This window comes from Erinaceus europaeus, chromosome 20 (assembly GCF_950295315.1).
Source record: "Erinaceus europaeus chromosome 20, mEriEur2.1, whole genome shotgun sequence".
In the NCBI taxonomy this organism is placed as follows: Eukaryota; Metazoa; Chordata; class Mammalia; order Eulipotyphla; family Erinaceidae; genus Erinaceus; species Erinaceus europaeus.
The window spans coordinates 57,840,050-57,861,980 of record NC_080181.1 but is presented as its reverse complement, the minus strand read 5'-3'; the positions used below and the strand labels follow the sequence as shown (position 1 = coordinate 57,861,980).

Genomic DNA, 21,931 nt, shown 5'->3' with positions numbered 1-21,931 from the left:
CAGCACCCAGGTAGGGCTCACACCCAGCAGCCAGCACACAGGTAGGGCTCACACCCAGCAGCCAGCACACAGGTAGGGCTCACACCCAGCAGCCAGCACACAGGTAGGGCTCACACCAAGCAGCCAGCACATAGGTAGGGCTCATACCCAGCAGCCAGCCCCCAAGTAGGGCTCACAACCAGCAGCCAGCACACAGGTAGGACTCATACCCAGCGGCCAGCACCCAGGTAGGGCTCACACCCAGCAGCCAGCACACAGGTAGGGCTCACATCAAGCAGCCAGCACACAGGTAGGGCTCACACCAAGCAGCCAGCACCCCGGTAGGGCTCACACCCAGCAGCCAGCACCCAGGTAGGGCTCACACCCAGCAGTCAGCACACAGGTAAGGCTCTCACCCAGCAGCCAGCACCCAGGTAGGGCTCACACCCAGCAGCCAGCACCCAGGTAGGGCTCACACCCAGCAGCCAGCACCCAGGTAGGGTTCACACCCAGCAGCCAGCACCCAGGTAGGTCTCATACCCAGCAGCTGCACCCAGGTGAGACCTAATACCCAGCAGCCAGTACCCAGGTGGGACCTCATACCCAGCAGCCAGTACCCAGGTGGGACCTCATACCCAGCAGCCAGCACCCAGGTGGGACCTCATACCCAGCAGCCAGCACACAGATAGGGCTCACACCCAGCTGCCAGCACCCAGGTGGGACCTCATACCCAGCACCCAGCATCCAGTTAGGGTTCACACCCAGCAGTCAGCACCCAGGTAGGGCTCATACCCAGCAGCCAGCACCCAGGTGGGACCTCATACCCAGCATCCAGGTAGGGTTCACACCCAGCAGCCAGCACCCAGGTCGGGCTCACACCCAGCAGCCAGCACCCAGGTAGGGCTCACACCCAGCAGCCAGCACCCAGGTAGGGCTCATACCCAGCAGCCAGCCCCCAAGTAGGGCTCACAACCAGCAGCCAGCACACAGGTAGGACTCATACCCAGCGGCCAGCACCCAGGTAGGGCTCACACCCAGCAGCCAGCACACAGGTAGGGCTCACATCAAGCAGCCAGCACACAGGTAGGGCTCACACCAAGCAGCCAGCACCCCGGTAGGGCTCACACCCAGCAGCCAGCACCCAGGTAGGGCTCACACCCAGCAGTCAGCACACAGGTAAGGCTCTCACCCAGCAGCCAGCACCCAGGTAGGGCTCACACCCAGCAGCCAGCACCCAGGTAGGGCTCACACCCAGCAGCCAGCCTACAGGTAGGGCTCACACCCAGCAGCCAGCACTCAGGTGGGACCTCATACCCAGCAGCCAGCACCCAGGTGGGACCTCATACCCAGCAGCCATCACCCAGATAGGGCTCATACCCAGCAGCCAGCACCCAGGTGGGACCTCATACCCAGCAGCCAGCATCCAGGTAGGGCTCACACCTAGCAGCCAGCACACAGGTAGGGCTCGCACCCAGCAGCCAGCACCCAGGTAGGGCTCATACCCAGCAGCCACCACCCAGGTAGGGCTCACACCCAGCAGCCAGCACCCAGGTGGGCTCACACCCAGCAGCCAGCACCCAGGTAGGGCTCACACCAAGCAGCCATCACCCAGATAGGGCTCATACCCAGCATCCAGCACCCAGGTGGGACCTCATACCCAGCAGCCAGCACACAGGTAGGGTTCACACCAAGCAGCCAGCAACCAGGTAGGGCTCACACCCAGCAGGCAGCACACAGGTAGGGCTCACACCCAGCAGCCAGCACCCAGGTGGGACCTCATACCCAGCAGCCATCACCCAGATAGGGCTCATACCCAGCAGCCAGCACCCAGGTGGGACCTCATACCCAGCAGCCAGCATCCAGGTAGGGCTCACACCTAGCAGCCAGCACACAGGTAGGGCTCGCACCCAGCAGCCAGCACCCAGGTAGGGCTCATACCCAGCAGCCACCACCCAGGTAGGGCTCACACCCAGCAGCCAGCACCCAGGTGGGCTCATACCCAGCAGCCAGCACACAGGTAGGGCTCACACCAAGCAGCCAGCACACAGGTAGGGCTCACACCAAGCAGCCAGCACACAGGTAGGGCTCATACCCAGCAGCTGCACCCAGGTAGGGCTCACACCCAGCAGGTAGCATCCAGGTAGGGATGATACCCAGCAGCCAGCACCCAGTAGGTCTCACACCCAGCAGCCAGCACCGAGGTGGGATTCATACCCAGCACCCAGCACCCAGGTGGGACCTCATACCCATCACCCTGGTAGTGCTCATACCCAGCAGCCATCACCGAGGTAGGGCTCACCCAGCAGCGAGCACCCACGTAGGGCTCATACCCAGCAGCTGCACGCAGGTAGGGATCATACCCAGCAGCCAGCACCCAGGTGGGACCTCATACTCTGCAGCCAGCACCCATATAGGGCTCATACCCAGCAGCCAGGACCGAGCACCCACGTAGGGCTCATAAACAGCAGCTGCACCCAGGTGGGATCTCATACCCAGCAGCCAGCACCCAGGTGGGACCTCATACCCAGCAGCCAGCACCCAGTTGGGACCTCATACCCAGCAGCCAGCACCCAGATAGGGCTCACACCCAGCAGCCAGCACCCAGGTGGGACCTCATACCCAGCAGCCAACACCCAGGTAGGGCTCATACCCAGCAGCCAGCACCCAGGTGGGACCTCATACCCAGCAGCCAGCACCCAGGTAGGGCTCACACCTAGCAGCCAGCACCCAGGTAGGGCTCAGACCCAGCAGCCAGCACCCAGGTAGGGCTCAGACCCAGCAGCCAGCACCCAGGTAGGGCTCAGACCCAGCAGCCAGCACCCAGGTAGGGCTCACATCCAGCAGCCAGCACCCAGGTAGGACTCATACCCAGCGGCCAGCACCCAGCACCCAGGTAGGGCTCATACCCAGCAGATGCACCCAGGTAGGGCTCATACCCAACAGCTGCACGCAGGTAGGACCTCATACCCAGCAGCCAGCACACATGTGGGACCTCATACCCAGCAGCCAGAAGAGGTGGGACCTCATACCCAGCAGCCAGTACCCAGGTGGGACCTCATACCCAGCAGCCAGCATCCAGGTAGGGTTCACACCCAGCAGCCAGCACCCAGGTAGGGCTCACACCCAGCAGCCAGCACCCAGGTAGGGCTCACACCCAGCAGCCAGCACCCAGGTAGGGCTCACACCCAGCAGCCAGCACCCAGATAGGGCTCACACCCAGCAGCCAGCACCCAGGTAGGGCTCACACCCAGCAGCCAGCACCCAGATAGGGCTCACACCCAGCAGCCAGCACCCAGGTAGGGCTCACACCCAGCAGCCAGCACCCAGGTACGGCTCATACCCAGCAGCCAGCACCCTGGTAGGGCTCACACCCAGCAGCCAGCACCCAGGTGGGACCTCACACACAGCACCCTGCACCCAGGTGGGACCTCATACCCAGCACCCAGTTAGGGCTGATACCCATCAGCAAGCACCAAGATAGGGCTCATACCCAGCACCCAGCACCCAGGTAGGGCTCACACCCAGCAGCTGCACCCAGGTAGGGCTCATACCCAGCAGCCAGAACCCAGGTAGGGCTCACACCCAGCAGCCAGCACCCAGGTAGGGCTCACACCCAGCAGCCAGCACACAGGTAGGGCTCACACCCATCAGCCAGCACCCAGGTAGGGCTCACACCCAGCAGCCAGCATCCAGGTAGGGCTCACACCCATCAGCCAGCACCCAGGTAGGGCTCATACCCAGCAGCCAGCACCCAGCACCCAGGTAGGGCTCATACCCAGCAGCTGCACCCAGGTAGGGCTCATAAAAAGCAGCCAGCACCCAGGTGGGACCTCATACCCAGCAGCCAGCACCCAGATTGGGCTCATACCCAGCAGCCAGCACCCAGCACCCATGTAGGGCAAATACACAGCAGCTGCACCCAGGTGGGACCTAAACCCAGCAGCCAGCACTCAGGTGGGACCTCATACCCAGCAGCCAGCACCCAGATAGGGCTCACACCCAGCAGCCAGCACCCAGGTGGAACCTCATACCCAGCAGCCAGCATCCAGGTAGGGTTCACACCCAGCAGCCAGCACCCAGGTAGGGCTCACACCGAGCAGCCAGCACCCAGGTGGGACCTCATACCTAGCAGCCAGCACCCAGGTAGGGCTAATACCCATCAGCAAGCACCAAGATAGGGCTCATACCCAGCACCCAGCACCCAGGTAGGGCTCATACCCAGCAGCCAGAACCCAGGTAGGGCTCACACCCAGCAGCCAGCATCCAGGTAGGGCTCACACCCAGCAGCCAGCACCCAGGTAGGGCTCACACCAAGCAGCCAGCACCCAGGTGGGACCTCATACCCAGCTGCCAGCACCCAGGTTGGGCTTACACCAAGCAGCCAGCACCCAGGTAGGGCTCATACCCAGCAGCCAGCACCCAGGTAGGGCTCACACCCAGCAGCCAGCACACAGGTAGGACTCACACCCAGCAGCCACCACCCAGGTAGGGCTCACACCCAGCAGCCAGCACCCAGGTAGGGCTCACACCAAGCAGCCAGCACCCAGGTGGGACCTCATACCCAGCTGCCAGCACCCAGGTTGGGCTTACACCAAGCAGCCAGCACCCAGGTAGGGCTCATACCCAGCAGCCAGCACCCAGGTAGGGCTCACACCCAGCAGCCAGCACACAGGTAGGACTCACACCCAGCAGCCAGCACACAGGTAGGGCTCACACCCAGCAGCCAGCACCCAGGTAGGGCTCATACCCAGCAGCCAGCACACAGGTAGGGCTCACACCCAGCAGCCAGCACCCAGGTAGGGCTCACACCCAGCAGCCAGCACACAGGTAGGGCTCACACCCAGCACCCAGGTAGGACTCACACCCCGCAGCCAGCACACAGGTAGGGCTCACACCCAGCAGCCAGGTAGGGCTCACACCCAGCAGCCAGCACCCAGGTAGGGCTCACACCTAGCAGGCAGCGCCCAGGTAGGGCTCACACCCCGCAGCCAGCATCCAGGTAGGGCTCACACCCAGCAGCCAGCACACAGGTAGGGCTCACACCCAGCACCCAGGAAGGGGTCATACCCAGCAGCCAGCACCCAGGTAGGGCTCACACCCAGCAGCCAGCACCCAGGTAGGGCTCACACCCAGCAGCCAGCACCCAGGTAGGGCTCACATCCAGCACACAGGTAGGGCTCATACCCAGCAGCCAGCACCCAGGGAGGGCTCACACCCAGCACCCAGGTAGGACTCACACCCCGCAGCCAGCACACAGGTAGGGCTCACACCCAGCAGCCAGGTAGGGCTCACACCCAGCAGCCAGCACCCAGGTAGGGCTCACACCTAGCAGGCAGCACCCAGGTAGGGCTCACACCCCGCAGCCAGCACACAGGTAGGGCTCATACCCAGCAGCCAGCACCCAGGTAGGGCTCACACCAAGCAGCCAGCACCCAGGTAGGGCTCATACCCATCAGCCAGCACCCAGGTAGGGCTCACACCCAGCACCCAGCACCCAGGTCGGGCTCACACCCAGCAGCCAGCACACAGGTAGGACTCACACCCAGCAGCCAGCACCCAGGTAGGGCTCACACCCAGCAGCCAGCACACAGGTAGGACTCACACCCAGCAGCCAGCACCCAGGTAGGGCTCACACCCAGCAGCCAGCACCCAGGTAGGGCTCACACCCAGCAGCCAGCACACAGGTAGGACTCACACCCAGCAGCCAGCACACAGGTAGGGCTCACACCCAGCAGCCAGCACCCAGGTAGGGCTCATACCCAGCAGCCAGCACACAGGTAGGGCTCACACCCAGCAGCCAGCACCCAGGTAGGGCTCACACCCAGCAGCCAGCACACAGGTAGGGCTCACACCCAGCACCCAGGTAGGACTCACACCCCGCAGCCAGCACACAGGTAGGGCTCACACCCAGCAGCCAGGTAGGGCTCACACCCAGCAGCCAGCACCCAGGTAGGGCTCACACCTAGCAGGCAGCGCCCAGGTAGGGCTCACACCCCGCAGCCAGCATCCAGGTAGGGCTCACACCCAGCAGCCAGCACACAGGTAGGGCTCACACCCAGCACCCAGGAAGGGGTCATACCCAGCAGCCAGCACCCAGGTAGGGCTCACACCCAGCACCCAGCACACAGGTAGGGCTCACACCCAGCAGCCAGCACCCAGGTAGGGCTCACACCCAGCACACAGGTAGGGCTCATACCCAGCAGCCAGCACCCAGGTAGGGCTCACACCCAGCACCCAGGTAGGACTCACACCCCGCAGCCAGCACACAGGTAGGGCTCACACCCAGCAGCCAGGTAGGGCTCACACCCAGCAGCCAGCACCCAGGTAGGGCTCACACCTAGCAGGCAGCACCCAGGTAGGGCTCACACCCCGCAGCCAGCACACAGGTAGGGCTCACACCCAGCAGCCAGCACCCAGGTAGGGCTCACACCAAGCAGCCAGCACCCAGGTAGGGCTCATACCCATCAGCCAGCACCCAGGTAGGGCTCACACCCAGCACCCAGCACCCAGGTCGGGCTCACACCCAGCAGCCAGCACACAGGTAGGACTCACACCCAGCAGCCAGCACCCAGGTAGGGCTCACACCCAGCAGCCAGCACCCTGGTAGGGCTCACACCCAGCAGCCAGCACCCAGGTAGGGCTCACACCCAGCAGCCAGCACCCAGGTAGGGCTCACACCCAGCAGCCAGCACAGAGGTAGGGCTCACACCCAGCACCCAGGTAGGGCTCACACCCAGCAGCCAGGTAGGGCTCATACCCAGCAGCCAGCACCCAGGTAGGGCTCACACCCAGCAGCCAGCACCCAGGTAGGGCTCACATCCAGCAGCCAGCACCCAGGTAGGGCTCACACCCAGCACCCAGCACCCAGGTAGGGCTCATACCCAGCAGCCAGCACCCAGGTAGGGCTCACACCCAGCAGCCAGCACACAGGTAGGGCTCACACCCATCAGCCAGCACCCAGGTAGGGCTCACACCCAGCAGCCAGCACCCAGGTAGGGCTCACACCCATCAGCCAGCACCCAGGTAGGGCTCATACCCAGCAGCCAGCACCCAGCACCCAGGTAGGGCTCATACCCAGCAGCTGCACCCAGGTAGGGCTCATAAAAAGCAGCCAGCACCCAGGTGGGACCTCATACCCAGCAGCCAGCACCCAGATTGGGCTCATACCCAGCAGCCAGCACCCAGCACCCATGTAGGGCAAATACACAGCAGCTGCACCCAGGTGGGACCTAAACCCAGCAGCCAGCACTCAGGTGGGACCTCATACCCAGCAGCCAGCACCCAGATAGGGCTCACACCCAGCAGCCAGCACCCAGGTGGAACCTCATACCCAGCAGCCAGCATCCAGGTAGGGTTCACACCCAGCAGCCAGCACCCAGGTAGGGCTCACACCGAGCAGCCAGCACCCAGGTGGGACCTCATACCTAGCAGCCAGCACCCAGGTAGGGCTAATACCCATCAGCAAGCACCAAGATAGGGCTCATACCCAGCACCCAGCACCCAGGTAGGGCTCATACCCAGCAGCCAGAACCCAGGTAGGGCTCACACCCAGCAGCCAGCATCCAGGTAGGGCTCACACCCAGCAGCCAGCACCCAGGTAGGGCTCACACCAAGCAGCCAGCACCCAGGTGGGACCTCATACCCAGCTGCCAGCACCCAGGTTGGGCTTACACCAAGCAGCCAGCACCCAGGTAGGGCTCATACCCAGCAGCCAGCACCCAGGTAGGGCTCACACCCAGCAGCCAGCACACAGGTAGGACTCACACCCAGCAGCCAGCACCCAGGTAGGGCTCACACCCAGCAGCCAGCACCCAGGTAGGGCTCACACCAAGCAGCCAGCACCCAGGTGGGACCTCATACCCAGCTGCCAGCACCCAGGTTGGGCTTACACCAAGCAGCCAGCACCCAGGTAGGGCTCATACCCAGCAGCCAGCACCCAGGTAGGGCTCACACCCAGCAGCCAGCACACAGGTAGGACTCACACCCAGCAGCCAGCACACAGGTAGGGCTCACACCCAGCAGCCAGCACCCAGGTAGGGCTCATACCCAGCAGCCAGCACACAGGTAGGGCTCACACCCAGCAGCCAGCACCCAGGTAGGGCTCACACCCAGCAGCCAGCACACAGGTAGGGCTCACAACCAGCACCCAGGTAGGACTCACACCCCGCAGCCAGCACACAGGTAGGGCTCACACCCAGCAGCCAGGTAGGGCTCACACCCCGCAGCCAGCATCCAGGTAGGGCTCACACCCAGCAGCCAGCACACAGGTAGGGCTCACACCCAGCACCCAGGTAGGGCTCATACCCAGCAGCCAGCACCCAGGCAGGGCTCACACCCAGCACCCAGCACACAGGTAGGGCTCACACCCAGCAGCCAGCACCCAGGTAGGGCTCACACCCAGCACACAGGTAGGGCTCATACCCAGCAGCCAGCACCCAGGTAGGGCTCACACCCAGCACCCAGGTAGGACTCACACCCCGCAGCCAGCACACAGGTAGGGCTCACACCTAGCAGGCAGCACCCAGGTAGGGCTCACACCCCGCAGCCAGCACACAGGTAGGGCTCACACCCAGCAGCCAGCACCCAGGTAGGGCTCACACCAAGCAGCCAGCACCCAGGTAGGGCTCATACCCATCAGCCAGCACCCAGGTAGGGCTCACACCCAGCACCCAGCACCCAGGTCGGGCTCACACCCAGCAGCCAGCACACAGGTAGGACTCACACCCAGCAGCCAGCACCCAGGTAGGGCTCACACCCAGCAGCCAGCACCCAGGTAGGGCTCACACCCAGCAGCCAGCACACAGGTAGGGCTCACACCCAGCACCCAGGTAGGGCTCACACCCAGCAGCCAGGTAGGGCTCATACCCAGCAGCCAGCACCCAGGTAGGGCTCACACCCAGCAGCCAGCACCCAGGTAGGGCTCACACCCAGCAGCCAGCACCCAGGTAGGGCTCACACCCAGCAGCCAGCACCCAGGTAGGGCTCACACCCAGCAGCCAGCACCCAGGTAGGGCTCACACCCAGCAGCCAGCACACAGGTAGGGCTCACACCCATCAGCCAGCACCCAGGTAGGGCTCACACCCAGCAGCCAGCACCCAGGTAGGGCTCACACCCATCAGCCAGCACCCAGGTAGGGCTCATACCCAGCAGCCAGCACCCAGCACCCAGGTAGGGCTCATACCCAGCAGCTGCACCCAGGTAGGGCTCATAAAAAGCAGCCAGCACCCAGGTGGGACCTCATACCCAGCAGCCAGCACCCAGATTGGGCTCATACCCAGCAGCCAGCACCCAGCACCCATGTAGGGCAAATACACAGCAGCTGCACCCAGGTGGGACCTAAACCCAGCAGCCAGCACTCAGGTGGGACTTCATACCCAGCAGCCAGCACCCAGATAGGGCTCACACCCAGCAGCCAGCACCCAGGTGGAACCTCATACCCAGCAGCCAGCATCCAGGTAGGGCTCACACCCAGCACCCAGCTCACAGGTAGGGCTCACACCCAGCAGCCAGCACCCAGGTAGGGCTCACACCCAGCACACAGGTAGGGCTCATACCCAGCAGCCAGCACCCAGGTAGGGCTCACACCCAGCACCCAGGTAGGACTCACACCCCGCAGCCAGCACACAGGTAGGGCTCACACCCAGCAGCCAGGTAGGGCTCACACCCAGCAGCCAGCACCCAGGTAGGGCTCACACCTAGCAGGCAGCACCCAGGTAGGGCTCACACCCCGCAGCCAGCACACAGGTAGGGCTCACACCCAGCAGCCAGCACCCAGGTAGGGCTCACACCAAGCAGCCAGCACCCAGGTAGGGCTCATACCCATCAGCCAGCACCCAGGTAGGGCTCACACCCAGCACCCAGCACCCAGGTCGGGCTCACACCCAGCAGCCAGCACACAGGTAGGACTCACACCCAGCAGCCAGCACCCAGGTAGGGCTCACACCCAGCAGCCAGCACCCTGGTAGGGCTCACACCCAGCAGCCAGCACACAGGTAGGGCTCACACCCAGCACCCAGGTAGGGCTCACACCCAGCAGCCAGGTAGGGCTCATACCCAGCAGCCAGCACCCAGGTAGGGCTCACACCCAGCAGCCAGCACCCAGGTAGGGCTCACACCCAGCAGCCAGCACCCAGGTAGGGCTCACACCCAGCACCCAGCACCCAGGTAGGGCTCATACCCAGCAGCCAGCACCCAGGTAGGGCTCACACCCAGCAGCCAGCACACAGGTAGGGCTCACACCCATCAGCCAGCACCCAGGTAGGGCTCATACCCAGCAGCCAGCACCCAGCACCCAGGTAGGGCTCATACCCAGCAGCTGCACCCAGGTAGGGCTCATAAAAAGCAGCCAGCACCCAGGTGGGACCTCATACCCAGCAGCCAGCACCCAGATTGGGCTCATACCCAGCAGCCAGCACCCAGCACCCATGTAGGGCAAATACACAGCAGCTGCACCCAGGTGGGACCTAAACCCAGCAGCCAGCACTCAGGTGGGACCTCATACCCAGCAGCCAGCACCCAGATAGGGCTCACACCCAGCAGCCAGCACCCAGGTGGAACCTCATACCCAGCAGCCAGCATCCAGGTAGGGTTCACACCCAGCAGCCAGCACCCAGGTAGGGCTCACACCGAGCAGCCAGCACCCAGGTGGGACCTCATACCTAGCAGCCAGCACCCAGGTAGGGCTAATACCCATCAGCAAGCACCAAGATAGGGCTCATACCCAGCACCCAGCACCCAGGTAGGGCTCATACCCAGCAGCCAGAACCCAGGTAGGGCTCACACCCAGCAGCCAGCACCCAGGTAGGGCTCACACCCAGCAGCCAGCACCCAGGTAGGGCTCATACCCAGCAGCCAGCACCCAGGTAGGGCTCACACCCAGCAGCCAGCACACAGGTAGGACTCACACCCAGCAGCCAGCACCCAGGTAGGGCTCACACCCAGCAGCCAGCACCCAGGTAGGGCTCACACCAAGCAGCCAGCACCCAGGTGGGACCTCATACCCAGCTGCCAGCACCCAGGTTGGGCTTACACCAAGCAGCCAGCACCCAGGTAGGGCTCATACCCAGCAGCCAGCACCCAGGTAGGGTTCACACCCAGCAGCCAGCACACAGGTAGGACTCACACCCAGCAGCCAGCACACAGGTAGGGCTCACACCCAGCAGCCAGCACACAGGTAGGGCTCACACCCAGCAGCCAGCACACAGGTAGGGCTCACACCCAGCACCCAGGTAGGACTCACACCCCGCAGCCAGCACACAGGTAGGGCTCACACCCAGCAGCCAGGTAGGGCTCACACCCAGCAGCCAGCACCCAGGTAGGGCTCACACCTAGCAGGCAGCGCCCAGGTAGGGCTCACACCCAGCAGCCAGCACACAGGTAGGGCTCACACCCAGCACCCAGGTAGGGCTCATACCCAGCAGCCAGCACCCAGGTAGGGCTCACACCCAGCAGCCAGCACACAGGTAGGGCTCACACCCAGCAGCCAGCACACAGGTAGGGCTCACACCCAGCACCCAGGTAGGGCTCACACCCAGCAGCCAGGTAGGGCTCACACCCAGCAGCCAGGTAGGGCTCATACCCAGCAGCCAGCACCCAGGTAGGGCTCACACCCAGCAGCCAGCACCCAGGTAGGGCTCACACCCAGCAGCCAGCACCCAGATACGGCTCACACCCAGCACCCAGGTGGGGGCCCTGGCGTGGGGCTGCTCACGTGGGCGCAGCTGGGCCGGGGGGGGGGCCCTAGGGCTCGGCTCAGCGCCGTGTGGGGACAGACGGCCCACAGCTCTGTGGACGCGGCGGGACCGACGCCAGGGAACGACGCCCAGCAGACGCCGCCTCCCCGAGGAGCCCCGCCCTCACCTGGGCGCGTCCCACCTGACGCCGGAGCCTGCAGCCGGAGGGGAGCCTACGCGGGCGAGGGGCTCCCGGGTCTGTCCGCCCCCTCAGCCGGGCTGATCTTCAGCGCTGAGCCGGGCCGCTCCGCAGCTCGCCGCCCAGAAGCTTCTGGAAGGAGCTCGGGGCCCAAAGGTGAGACTGCGCCGGGCGGCCTCAGCCCCGCCCAGCACGCGCGCGCACGGCAGGCCCCGCCCCGCGACGGACGCCCCACAGACCACGCCGCGGCCCCACCCCGCAGACCACGCTCAGGCCTCGCCCCGCAGACCACGCCCAGGCCCCGCACCGCAGACCACCCCGCGGCCCCGCCCCGCGGCGGACGCCCCCCAGACCACGCCCAGGCCCCGCCCCACAGACTACGCCGCGGCCCCGCCCCCCGGCGGACGCCCCCAGACCACGCCCAGGCCCCGCCCCACAGACCACGCCGCGGCCCCGCCCCCCGGCGGACGCCCCCAGACCACGCCCAGGCCCCGCCCCACAGACCACGCCGCGGCCCCGCCCCCCGGCGGACGCCCCCAGACCACGCCCAGGCCCCGCCCCACAGACCACGCCGCGGCCCCGCCCCGCGGCGGACGCCCCACAGACCACGCCTAGGCCCCTCCCCGCAGACCACGCCCAGGCCCCCGCACCGCAGACCACGCCCAGGCCCCGCCCCCGCGGCGGACGCCCCGCAGACCACGCCCAGGCCCCGCACCGCAGACCGCGACCACCCCGCGGCCCCGTCCCCCGGCGGACGCCCCCAGACCACGCCCAGGCCCCGCCCCACAGACCACGCCGCGGCCCCGCCCCGCGGCGGACGCCCCACAGACCACGCCTAGGCCCCTCCCCGCAGACCACGCCCAGGCCCCCGCACCGCAGACCACGCCCAGGCCCCGCCCCCGCGGCGGACGCCCCGCAGACCACGCCCAGGCCCCGCACCGCAGACCGCGACCACCCCGCGGCCCCGTCCCCCGGCGGACGCCCCCAGACCACGCCCAGGCCCCGCCCCACAGACCACGCCGCGGCCCCGCCCCGCGGCGGACGCCCCACAGACCACGCCTAGGCCCCTCCCCGCAGACCACGCCCAGGCCCCCGCACCGCAGACCACGCCCAGGCCCCGCCCCGCGACGGACGCCCCACAGACCACACCTAGGCCCCTCCCCGCAGACCACGCTCAGGCCTCGCCTCGCCAACCACGCCCAGGCCCCGCCCCCGCGGCGGACGCCCCGCAGACCACGCTCAGGGCCCGCCCCGCGGCGGACGCGCCAACAGACCACGCCCATGCCCCGCCCCCTCAGACCACGCCCAGCTCTGCCCAGGCCCCGCCCCCTAGGCGGACGCTCCGCCCCCCGCGCCTGGGTCGGCCCTCCAGGCCCGCTCCTTTTCCGGGGCCGCTGGAGCTGCCACCGTTAACTTCTCAGGCTTCACTTGGGCCCTGTTTTCTGTTGCTGCTCCTGTGTGCGCCTCTGCTCCCCTCCAGACACAGGGCAGAGACGAGGGGGCAGGCGTGAAGCCCCACTGGCAGGCGGACCCGCGCACCCCGAGCGACCCCGGCATAGCTGTGCTCGCATCAAGCAGCGCTCAGCCGCTTCCTCTCTGGATAGACACCTGACAGCTTGCTCCTTCAGGGGTCTTAGAAAAAATACAGCGTGGGGGCAGAGTTGGGGCTGGGGAGACTGCATCATGGTTCTGCAGGCCCCAGCCAGGTTCAGTCCCCAGCACCGTCATACATCAGTCTATCTACCTGGTCTACGTATCTAATCACTAAAGCAAAATAAAATATTGAGGGAGCCGGGCAGTAGCGCAGCGGGTTAAGCGCACGTGGAGCAAAGCACAAGGACCGGCATAAGGATCCCGGTTCGAGCCCCCGGCTTCCCACCTGCAGGAGAGCCGCTTCACAGGCGGTGAAGCAGGTGTCAAAAAAAAAAAAAAAAAATACAGCGTGAGCCACAGGCAGGGCCACCAGCAGCGTCCCCCGACCTCCCTCAGCTTTGTGCGCCCAGCCCGGGGTCCTGGGGGACGGTGCACAGCCAGCCAGCCACCCCAGCCGGGCTCAGGGCGGGCTGCCTGCGGCTCCAGTGTGCTCACTTCCTGGGCCCCGCTGAGTGGGGGTGGCTTTGCCAAGCAGTTACAAGCACTGCCAGGAAATGGGGTGGCGAGGGAGAGGGCAGTGAGGACGCAGATGACCAGGCCGCAGAGTAGATGGGACAGGCCCTCACCAGCTCCCCTCCCAGCTGTTTTCACTGGAGGAGGCCTGTGCCCGCCGGCGTAGCTGAGGCTGGGTCTCCCCCAGGGGAGCTGAACACCCGGGGTCCTGCAAGGCCACCCTTGGCTGCCCATAGCCAGCCGTGCCCTACCCTCACTCAAGACAAGGCCAACCCGGCCACCAGAGAGTAATAGTTAAGAGAAAGGGGAAGATGCCCCCAGGCACAGTGACAGGTGTTCCCGCCTGACAAAAGCACGCCTGGGGACAAGACAGCGGCTCCATTTGTGGGGTCTCCTCCGAGTCCCTGGCTTCCCAGCCCCAGGTGCTTGGCTTAGGCTGCTTCCAGTCCATTGACCTTTGTTCCTGGGGGTCACCCATGGGCTGGTGACTCCTTTTATTTGGCAAAAGCAGGACTGCAGGCCGGTGAGACCGCCTGACACCAGTGACAGTCTGTGGCTCAGAGACACTGCCACTCCAGTCCAGTAAGGCCACCAGGGCAGAGCCTGGCCCACAGCAGCTCAGTCCGGGTCTCCACCCACTGCTGGGGGGCTGCTGTAGGCTGAGCTCCGGGTCTCCACCCACTGCTGCGGGGCTGCTGTAGGCTGAGCCGGCCAGCCTCCTGACCTGTTCTTCTCTGCAGGTCTTCACCCCAGGCCCGGAGGCTCACCCGCCCCAGGGCACCGCACCCCAGGCCTGCAGGGAGGCACTGTGCCCTCCTCCATGAAGGCTCTGCTTGGCCTCCTGAATCACCGGGCCCCTGGCCGGGCAGGGCAGGCCTCAGAGCCCCTCCCAAGAGGACAGGACCCCTGCGGGTCAACGGGGAGCCTGGAGTCATGGGGACAGGCAGCAAGGACCTGGTCGTCACTTAGTGGGGCTGCCCCAGTTCAGGGGGGACCTGGGTCTCCTCTGGGGGTAGAGGGTGGGGTGCAGGGGACACCTAGTTCAGGGGAGACGGATTCCTTCCAGGGGTAGGAGGGCGGGGTGCAGGGTCCCCAGCTCAGGAGGCACCTGGGTGTGAGACAGAGCACGAGGCCCCCCTTGCACCCGAGAGCTGGTTGGTTGAGCCCTCTCCCCCACCCCCCGGCAGCGGTCAGCACAGGCTGGTCGAGGCCCTGCGCAGGTTGGTGAAGAAGGTGGCCATGCTTCGGGGGAAGAAGGCCTCCACCACACTCTGCGGCAGGTAGCCGCTCAGGTCGGTCTGGAAGAAGGCCACCACCCTGGTGGTGCTGGGCTCCCTGTGGAGGACAGCAGGTGGTCAGGGCAGTGGTGGGGGCTTTGCGGCGGGTCCGTGCAGGGCCGCCCAGCTGACCCCCAAGACACCCCTTACCTAGACCTAGACACCCCCCCCCCCCGCAGCAGCTGGAGAGATGTGGTTCTCAGGGAGCAAGGACAGTGGTGCTGGTGTCCCCACCCTCGTGGCCTGGGTGCTGGGAAGCCGTCTGGGCGGCACGGTGGCCTGTGGGCCCAGCCCTCACTGGCTGGAGGTGGACGTGCCGGTGTCCAGCACACTCTGGAAGCCCCTCACAGCGACTACAGGGCCTCCCCCAGAACAGCCGGAGTCCTCCCTGCATGGCGCCCACCCAGCACCCCCCAGCTGCTCCACCTCTGGGTTGACCCTCAGCCCTACCCCTGTGCCCAGCAGCCATTTTCTGGGCCTCAAAGCCCCCGTGTGCCCCAACCATTCACCTGTGGGGCCCCCGGGGTCTCCTCTCTGCCGCCTGCCTCCAGGCTGGAGCAGAGTCTTGGGGCTCAGCCCTGCTGTGTGAGCGCCCCTCCTAGCCCCCCACGGCAGCACTGGTCACCCCCGGCTCCCCACCATCCTCACCCAGGCAGCGGTTCACAGAAGCAACCACAGGGGTGGTTGAAACCCCTCACGTAGCCGGGCCTGGTGGGGCAGGACGGGTGCTCCGTGTGGGTGGCTGCCGGAGAGAGGAGGGTGTCAGGGATGCAGCTGGCACACGCTGTCTGAGGAACGTGGCACTGGGTTGACCAAGGGCCAGCCCCCACGAGGTTCGGTGCACGGGACCAGGCCGGCGGCCGGGCCGGGGTGCGGGGCCTCACCGTTGGAGCTGATAGAGCCGTCCTCGTAGGCCCTCACCAGCACCAGGTCCACGAAGTCTCGGGGCGAGATGAGCTTCATGGCGGCTGAGGGGGTGGCCGTCCTGCTGACGCTGAGGGTCTGTCATATAGGGCTCCAGTGGGGGGATGCTCCATGCAACCTCACCCGCACCCCACGCCCGGCCAGCCCTCCCCGCCGGGCAGCATCCCTGGCCCCTGCCTTGGAGGCCGGGTGCCAGCCTGGCCTCTGGGAGTCCCCCGAGGGAAGATCTGAGCAGTGGGGAAAGGCGGCCAGCGGGAGGCCCCGGCCTTCTGGGTCTTGTCCCTTGGGAGACACTGCTGGAAGACCCTGGAACCACAGACTGCTCTGCACAGCCCCCCATGCGGAGCCAGGGTGCCTCAACAGCCTGGGCTCCAACCACTGTTTGCCGCCCCAGGAGAACCCGCTCTTGTGGCCTGGCAGGGTCACAGTGGACGAGGGCGGCCAGGCTCGGACCCTGCCAGGAGCCCCGGGGCCAGGAGAGAGCCTGGGAGTCTCTCTACCCTCTGTGGCCCCCCTTGCCAGAAGGCCGCGCCCTGCCCTGCCCTCAGGACCGAGCCACCTGCTGGGGACAGGCCACACCGAGGGCCCTTCTGAACTCTGCCTTCTCAGCGGCAGCCAGGGCAGAGGTGGGGAAATGCCTTAAGCTCACAGCTCCAAGATGTCTTCTCAGACGGAGATGCAGAGATCAAGAGGCTACGGAACCGCGGCTCCCCTTGCAGCAGGGGCTGGGCGAGCCTGGCCGGCACCCATGGCAGAGCAGAGCACGGGCATCTCAACCTCTGCCTCGGCCACCCTGCCGGCACACACCTGTTCTGCCCAGCAGCAACCGCGGGCTCCCAGCGTGGCACTGCCTGCTCGTGGTGGCCCCGGCCGCCGCCCTCTCTGCCTCGGCCCGTCTCACACCTGCACCTTCACCTCGCTTGTCTGAAACCGCACGTTAGTTTTAACTTCGTCTCAGTTCACAGTAAGATGCGCTTAGTTTAAATCACATTCATTTTAGTTTATGTTAAAAAAAAAAAAAAGCAAAATTCGGCCCATATAAAAGGAAGCCAGGCTGGGGGGCCGGGCAGTGGTGCACCCGGGTAAGTGCACGTAGCACTAAGTGAAAGGACCTGTGCAAGGACACCACTTTGAACCTCATAAGTGGTGACGCAGGTCTGCAAGTCTCTCTTTTTAAAATATCTATTTAATTATTCCTTTTATTAAATATTTACTTTTGATTCCTTGTTTTATTGCTGTAGCTATTATTGTTGCTGATGTCACTGTTGTTGGATAGGACAGAGAGAAATGGAGAGAGGAGGGGAAGGCAGAGAGGGGGAGAGAAAGACAGACACCTGCAGACCTGCTTCACCGCCTGTGAAGCGACCCCCTGCAGGTGGGGAGCCGGGGGCTCGAACCGGGATCCTTATGCCGGTCCTTGCGCTTTGCGCCACTTGCGCTTAACCCGCTGCGCTACCATCTGATCCCCCCTTTTAAAGTTTTTATTTATTTATGAATGAGAAAGACATTAGGAGAGAAAGAACCAGACATTACTCTGGTACATGTGATGCTGGAGACTGAACTAGGAACCTCATGTTTACGGGTCCAGTGATTTACCCACTGTACCACTTCCCAGACCACTCTCCCCCTCCCCATCTCCCCCTCCTCTCTCCACTCTCTCTGTCCTGTCCAATAAAAAATGGACAAAAACAGCCACTAGGAGCAGTGGATCTGTAGTGCCAGCACTAGGCCCCAGTGATAACCCTGGAGGCAAAATAAATAAGTAAGTAAATGGAAGTGGGCAGACACAGCAGCTTGCCTGAGAGCATGCCCGCCTTCCACAACAGGACCCTGCCCAGGCGGCCCCACACTGAGCGAGCTCTGTCGGTGATCTGTCCTTTTTCTCTCTCTAGATGAACAAGTCGGCCTGAAGCAGGGAATCCCCAGTGACAGCAGCGATCAAAGGCATCTTCCAGGCTGGGAGGCAGCCCAGCAGGTAGAGCGCACGCTTTATCGGACTCAGAACCAATGGAGGGGCTGTGGCACAGCGGCGTGGGGAAGCCCAGCACAGCCCATGGGCTCCGTCTCACTGGAAGGACAAAGCAAGGCCACAGGGGAGGGGCGGAAGGGAGCAGACAGAGCTCTCGGAAGGCCCCAAAGAGAGGAAGGTAGGCGCCACTTGCACCCGGGCTCGGGACCCACAGGGCCATGTAGGGAACGGGCACACGGCCCTCACAACCACACACCTCATGCAGGCAGCAGGGGCGCACCCTGAGCCAGAGGCCGGCTGTCTGTAACCAAGGAAACCAGTGAGTCCATGACAGGTGTTGGAAGCCCCTGGCACCCAGGGGTGCGGCCCACCTCCAAAAGGGGCTCAAAGCTCAGCACCTGCCCAGCGGGGCTTCACAGCTGCCTCGTCTGGCTTCTTAAGCTACAGAGGCCCTGGGACGGAAGCACCTAGACAAGCCCTGCTCAGGGCGGGGCCGTCCGGTTCAGGGGTAGGATGTGCTCTGATCTCAGGGTGGGAACTGCTCCTCCCAGCACGCACCAGCAGAGGGCGCCCCGGCTCACTGACGTGGAGTAACGCCGGCCTTCATGGGCAGAGTTCAGACTAAAGTGAGGTTGCCCACCACCCAGAGGGGCAGTTCCAGCTGGAGCTGTGACAGCTCTGGGTGGGCCCTGCCTCACCCCCACCACACCCAGGGGCTCCAGCCTCCTCCCCAGAGCTCCCTCCCTCCCGCCCCGTCCCTGCTGCTTCCTGCCAGCAGTGGCCAGGCTTGCCGGACCCGGGCCTCGCAGGCCACGTCCCTTGCTGTCACCCAGCTCTTGGGACCCAGGTTGGCAGTCTCCACATTTCAGGGTCTTTCTGAAACTGGCATCAGCCTTGTGTAGATGCAAAGGGGCTCCGTGCACATGCATTGTGTAAACTGAGGACGGGGAGGAGCAAAGTGACCGACCAGGTGGGGGGAGAGAAGGTGGCGGTCATCTAAATAGTGAAAACTCAGGCCGGGAGACAGCGCATCCTGCAGAGCACAGGACTTTCTCTCTTCCCCCTCTCATTCCAGATCCATCTTTCTTTCTTCTTTTACTTTAATGAGAAAGAGATACGGGGAGGGGCAGAATGCTGCTCAGTTCTGGCTGATGGAGGTGGTGATGAGCTGAACCTGGGACTTTGGAGCCCGAGGCATGAAAGTCTTTGCAGAACCATTTTGCTATCTCCCTCATCCTAAATAAATCTGTCAAAAGGAGCGAAAACCCACCCAGCCGCCTGCCACGACAGTTTCTATCTGTGGGCCTCGTTGCAGGAAATACTCTCCCCTCCCCAGAGAAGTGACGGAAAGCCCGCCTGTTGTTACAAGGCTGCTGTCAATTCTGTCTTCTCCTGCCACTGTCACTGGGGACGAAGACTTTGTTTTCCCCCAGTAAAGGCTCCATTTCTCCTTCCCTGCTCAAAGAAGAGGCTTTTCCTAAATTCCTTTCTGTGTCAACTTAAGGCCTCGGGGACCGGACTGAGCTACTGGGGACCCGGGGGAGGGTGACGCAGGGGCGGGCAGACTTACGTCAGTAATGCTTTCCACAATTTCAAAGCTGGTCACGTTCTCATCCCACTTCTCACGCAGGCTCCCGGCCAGGGGCTTCAGGCAGTCCCACACCTTCTCCCAGGGCGCTTTCACAATACCTTCTCCTCGGTACCTGGGCACAAAGAGGCGGCGGCCCCGGGGGCCCATCAGCCATGGGTGTCAGGGACTGTACATGAGGACGGAGGCCAGGCCCTGCACCGTGCCCGGGCACTGCCTGCCTGGCGGAGGGGCTAGCTGAGGTCGGCACCTGCTCTGGGGCCTGCAGGAACAAGACCGTTGGGCCGGCAGTGATCTGGTTAAAACCAGTTGATTCCTGGCGCCCAGGTAGGGAGGGAACCTTACAGGAAGCAAAGCTGCAGAGACCCCGGGAAGGGCTTGTGCCCCGAAAGCTGGGAGCTGGGAGCGAGGCGTGCACTTACAGCTTCCCTGGGAACTCCACAGATGGCCGCCACGACACGCAAACTCCGTTCTGTCAAAAGGCACAGAATCGCAGGACTTTAGCGCCAGTGGGGCCGGGGAGCCCCTGTGCCAGAGGAGGGACAGGAGCCTGGAGCTGATTCTCCACAGTGGGCCCTGCTGTGGGGACGGCCCCGCTGCCCACTGTGCTGGAGGGAAGGGCGTGCGGCCCTGGGAGGACACCTGCCCCCTTCCCCTGAGCAGCTGGGGCTGCCTGTCACAGGCTACAAGTGTCATCACCAGGCTGGTACAGTAAGCCTGGCGCTCCACCTGCAGTCCCGGCCTCCACGGGCAAGGTGAGCCGGGCTGAGCCTCCACAGAGGGGACAGCTGCCCGGCTCCTGGGGACACAGGCTGGACAGGTGAGCCGGGCTGAGCCTCCACAGAGGGGACAGGTGTCTGGCTCCTGGGGACACAGGCTGGACAGGTGAGCTGGGCTGAGCCTCCACAGAGGGGACAGCTGCCCGGCTCCTGGGGACACAGGGCAGCCAGGTGAGCTGGGCTGAGCCTCCACAGAGGGGACAGCTGCCCGGCTCCTGAGGACACAGGCTGGACAGGTGAGCCGGGCTGAGCCTCCACAGAGGGGACAGGTGTCTGGCTCCTGGGGACACAGGCTGGACAGGTGAGCTGGGCTGAGCCTCCACAGAGGGGACAGGTGTCTGGCTCCTGGGGACACAGGCTGGACAGGTGAGCTGGGCTGAGCCTCCACAGAGGGGACAGCTGCCCGGCTCCTGGGGACACAGGGCAGCCAGGTGAGCCGGGCTAGGCCTCCACGGGGACAGGTGGCCAAGTCCTCTCACGGGAAGCGGCCGCCGAGTCCCGCCGGGCAGGTGAGCAGAGAAGCCGGCGGCTCGGGGTCCCCGCCCCGGGAGCAGAGGCGCGTCGGCACCCCGCCCGCTGCGCACTCACGTCCTCCCGGCAAGTCTTCCAGCCTGACGCATCCCGCCGGTACTGCAGCATCTTCTCGGCCACCTCGGCGCTCACCTGCGCGGCAAGCGCGGGATCCATGGCAAGAACTGCAGGCGCAGGTGGGCCGCCGCACCTGGACTCGCCGGAAGCCTGGGCGGGGCCAGACGACTGGCACGCAGCCTGCCACGGCCCCGCCCAGCCAACGCGGCCCGCTCTCCGATTGGCTGTGCCTAAGGCCGGCTTGGACGTCGCTTGCGGATTGGCCGAAGCGCTCTGGCCCACTCCCGGATTGGTGGGCGTACTCCAGCCGCCTCCGGATTGGGCAGGGCCCTGAGGACCCGCCCCCCAGATTGGCAGGCAGGAAGCGGGAGCGGTGGGGCCCTGGGGCGGCACCTGGGGCGCTAGCGGGGACGGGCGGGGCAGGTGACCTTGAACCTGTGGTCTCCTGACTGCTGACGGCGAGGCTGGGGGAGGGGGGCGCTGCAAAGGGAGAGGTCCCTGGCACCCTCATGCAAAGTGCGGAGTGACTCAAGGGTTAACTCAGGGTGCACAGGGGTGGGTGACAGCCGGCAGAACAGGGGTGGGTGACAGCCGGCACACACAGCAAGCACGCCCGCGCGCCTCCCAGGCCACACGTGGCTCTGCCGCATGCGTGTCCACCGAGAGCAGGGGCACCAGAGCTGACAGGGTAGGGTGTGTGTCTCCCTGTGGGTGTGCGCGCACAGGCAGACTGCCCACTGACCGGCGTCGGGTAAACAGGGAGCCATGCCAAGGACACGTCCTTTTCACTTCATGTTGGTAAATAGTTTAATTGTCCTAATTATTCATTAAGTTAACCACCACTTAGGA

At 65.0% G+C, this 21,931-nt stretch overlaps 1 protein-coding gene across 4 annotated transcripts in view; it reads right to left on the bottom strand.

Moving 5' to 3' along the window:
- The window catches only part of STARD5 (StAR related lipid transfer domain containing 5), a 130,923-nt gene extending 109,524 nt beyond the window's left edge, over positions 1-21,399 (bottom strand). The window contains exons 1-7 of one of the 4 annotated variants that reach the window (XR_009546644.1): positions 21,083-21,389; positions 20,138-20,187; positions 19,698-19,830; positions 18,384-18,428; positions 16,119-16,236; positions 15,883-15,976; positions 15,091-15,292 (exon numbers count right to left, since the gene is read on the bottom strand). Coding sequence is in view for 3 of the 4 variants with exons in the window: in XM_060179544.1 (XP_060035527.1) it covers positions 15,148-15,292; positions 15,883-15,976; positions 16,119-16,236; positions 18,384-18,428; positions 19,698-19,830; positions 20,138-20,187; positions 21,083-21,181 (684 nt within the window). In the remaining variant the exon portion in view is untranslated. Of the gene's footprint in view, positions 1-14,407; positions 15,293-15,882; positions 15,977-16,118; positions 16,237-18,383; positions 18,429-19,697; positions 19,831-20,137; positions 20,188-21,082 lie in introns of those variants that run through there. The other 3 variants (XM_060179544.1, XM_060179545.1, XM_007523225.3) reach the window with 3 other exon arrangements.
- Between the last annotated feature and the right edge of the window lie 532 nt (positions 21,400-21,931).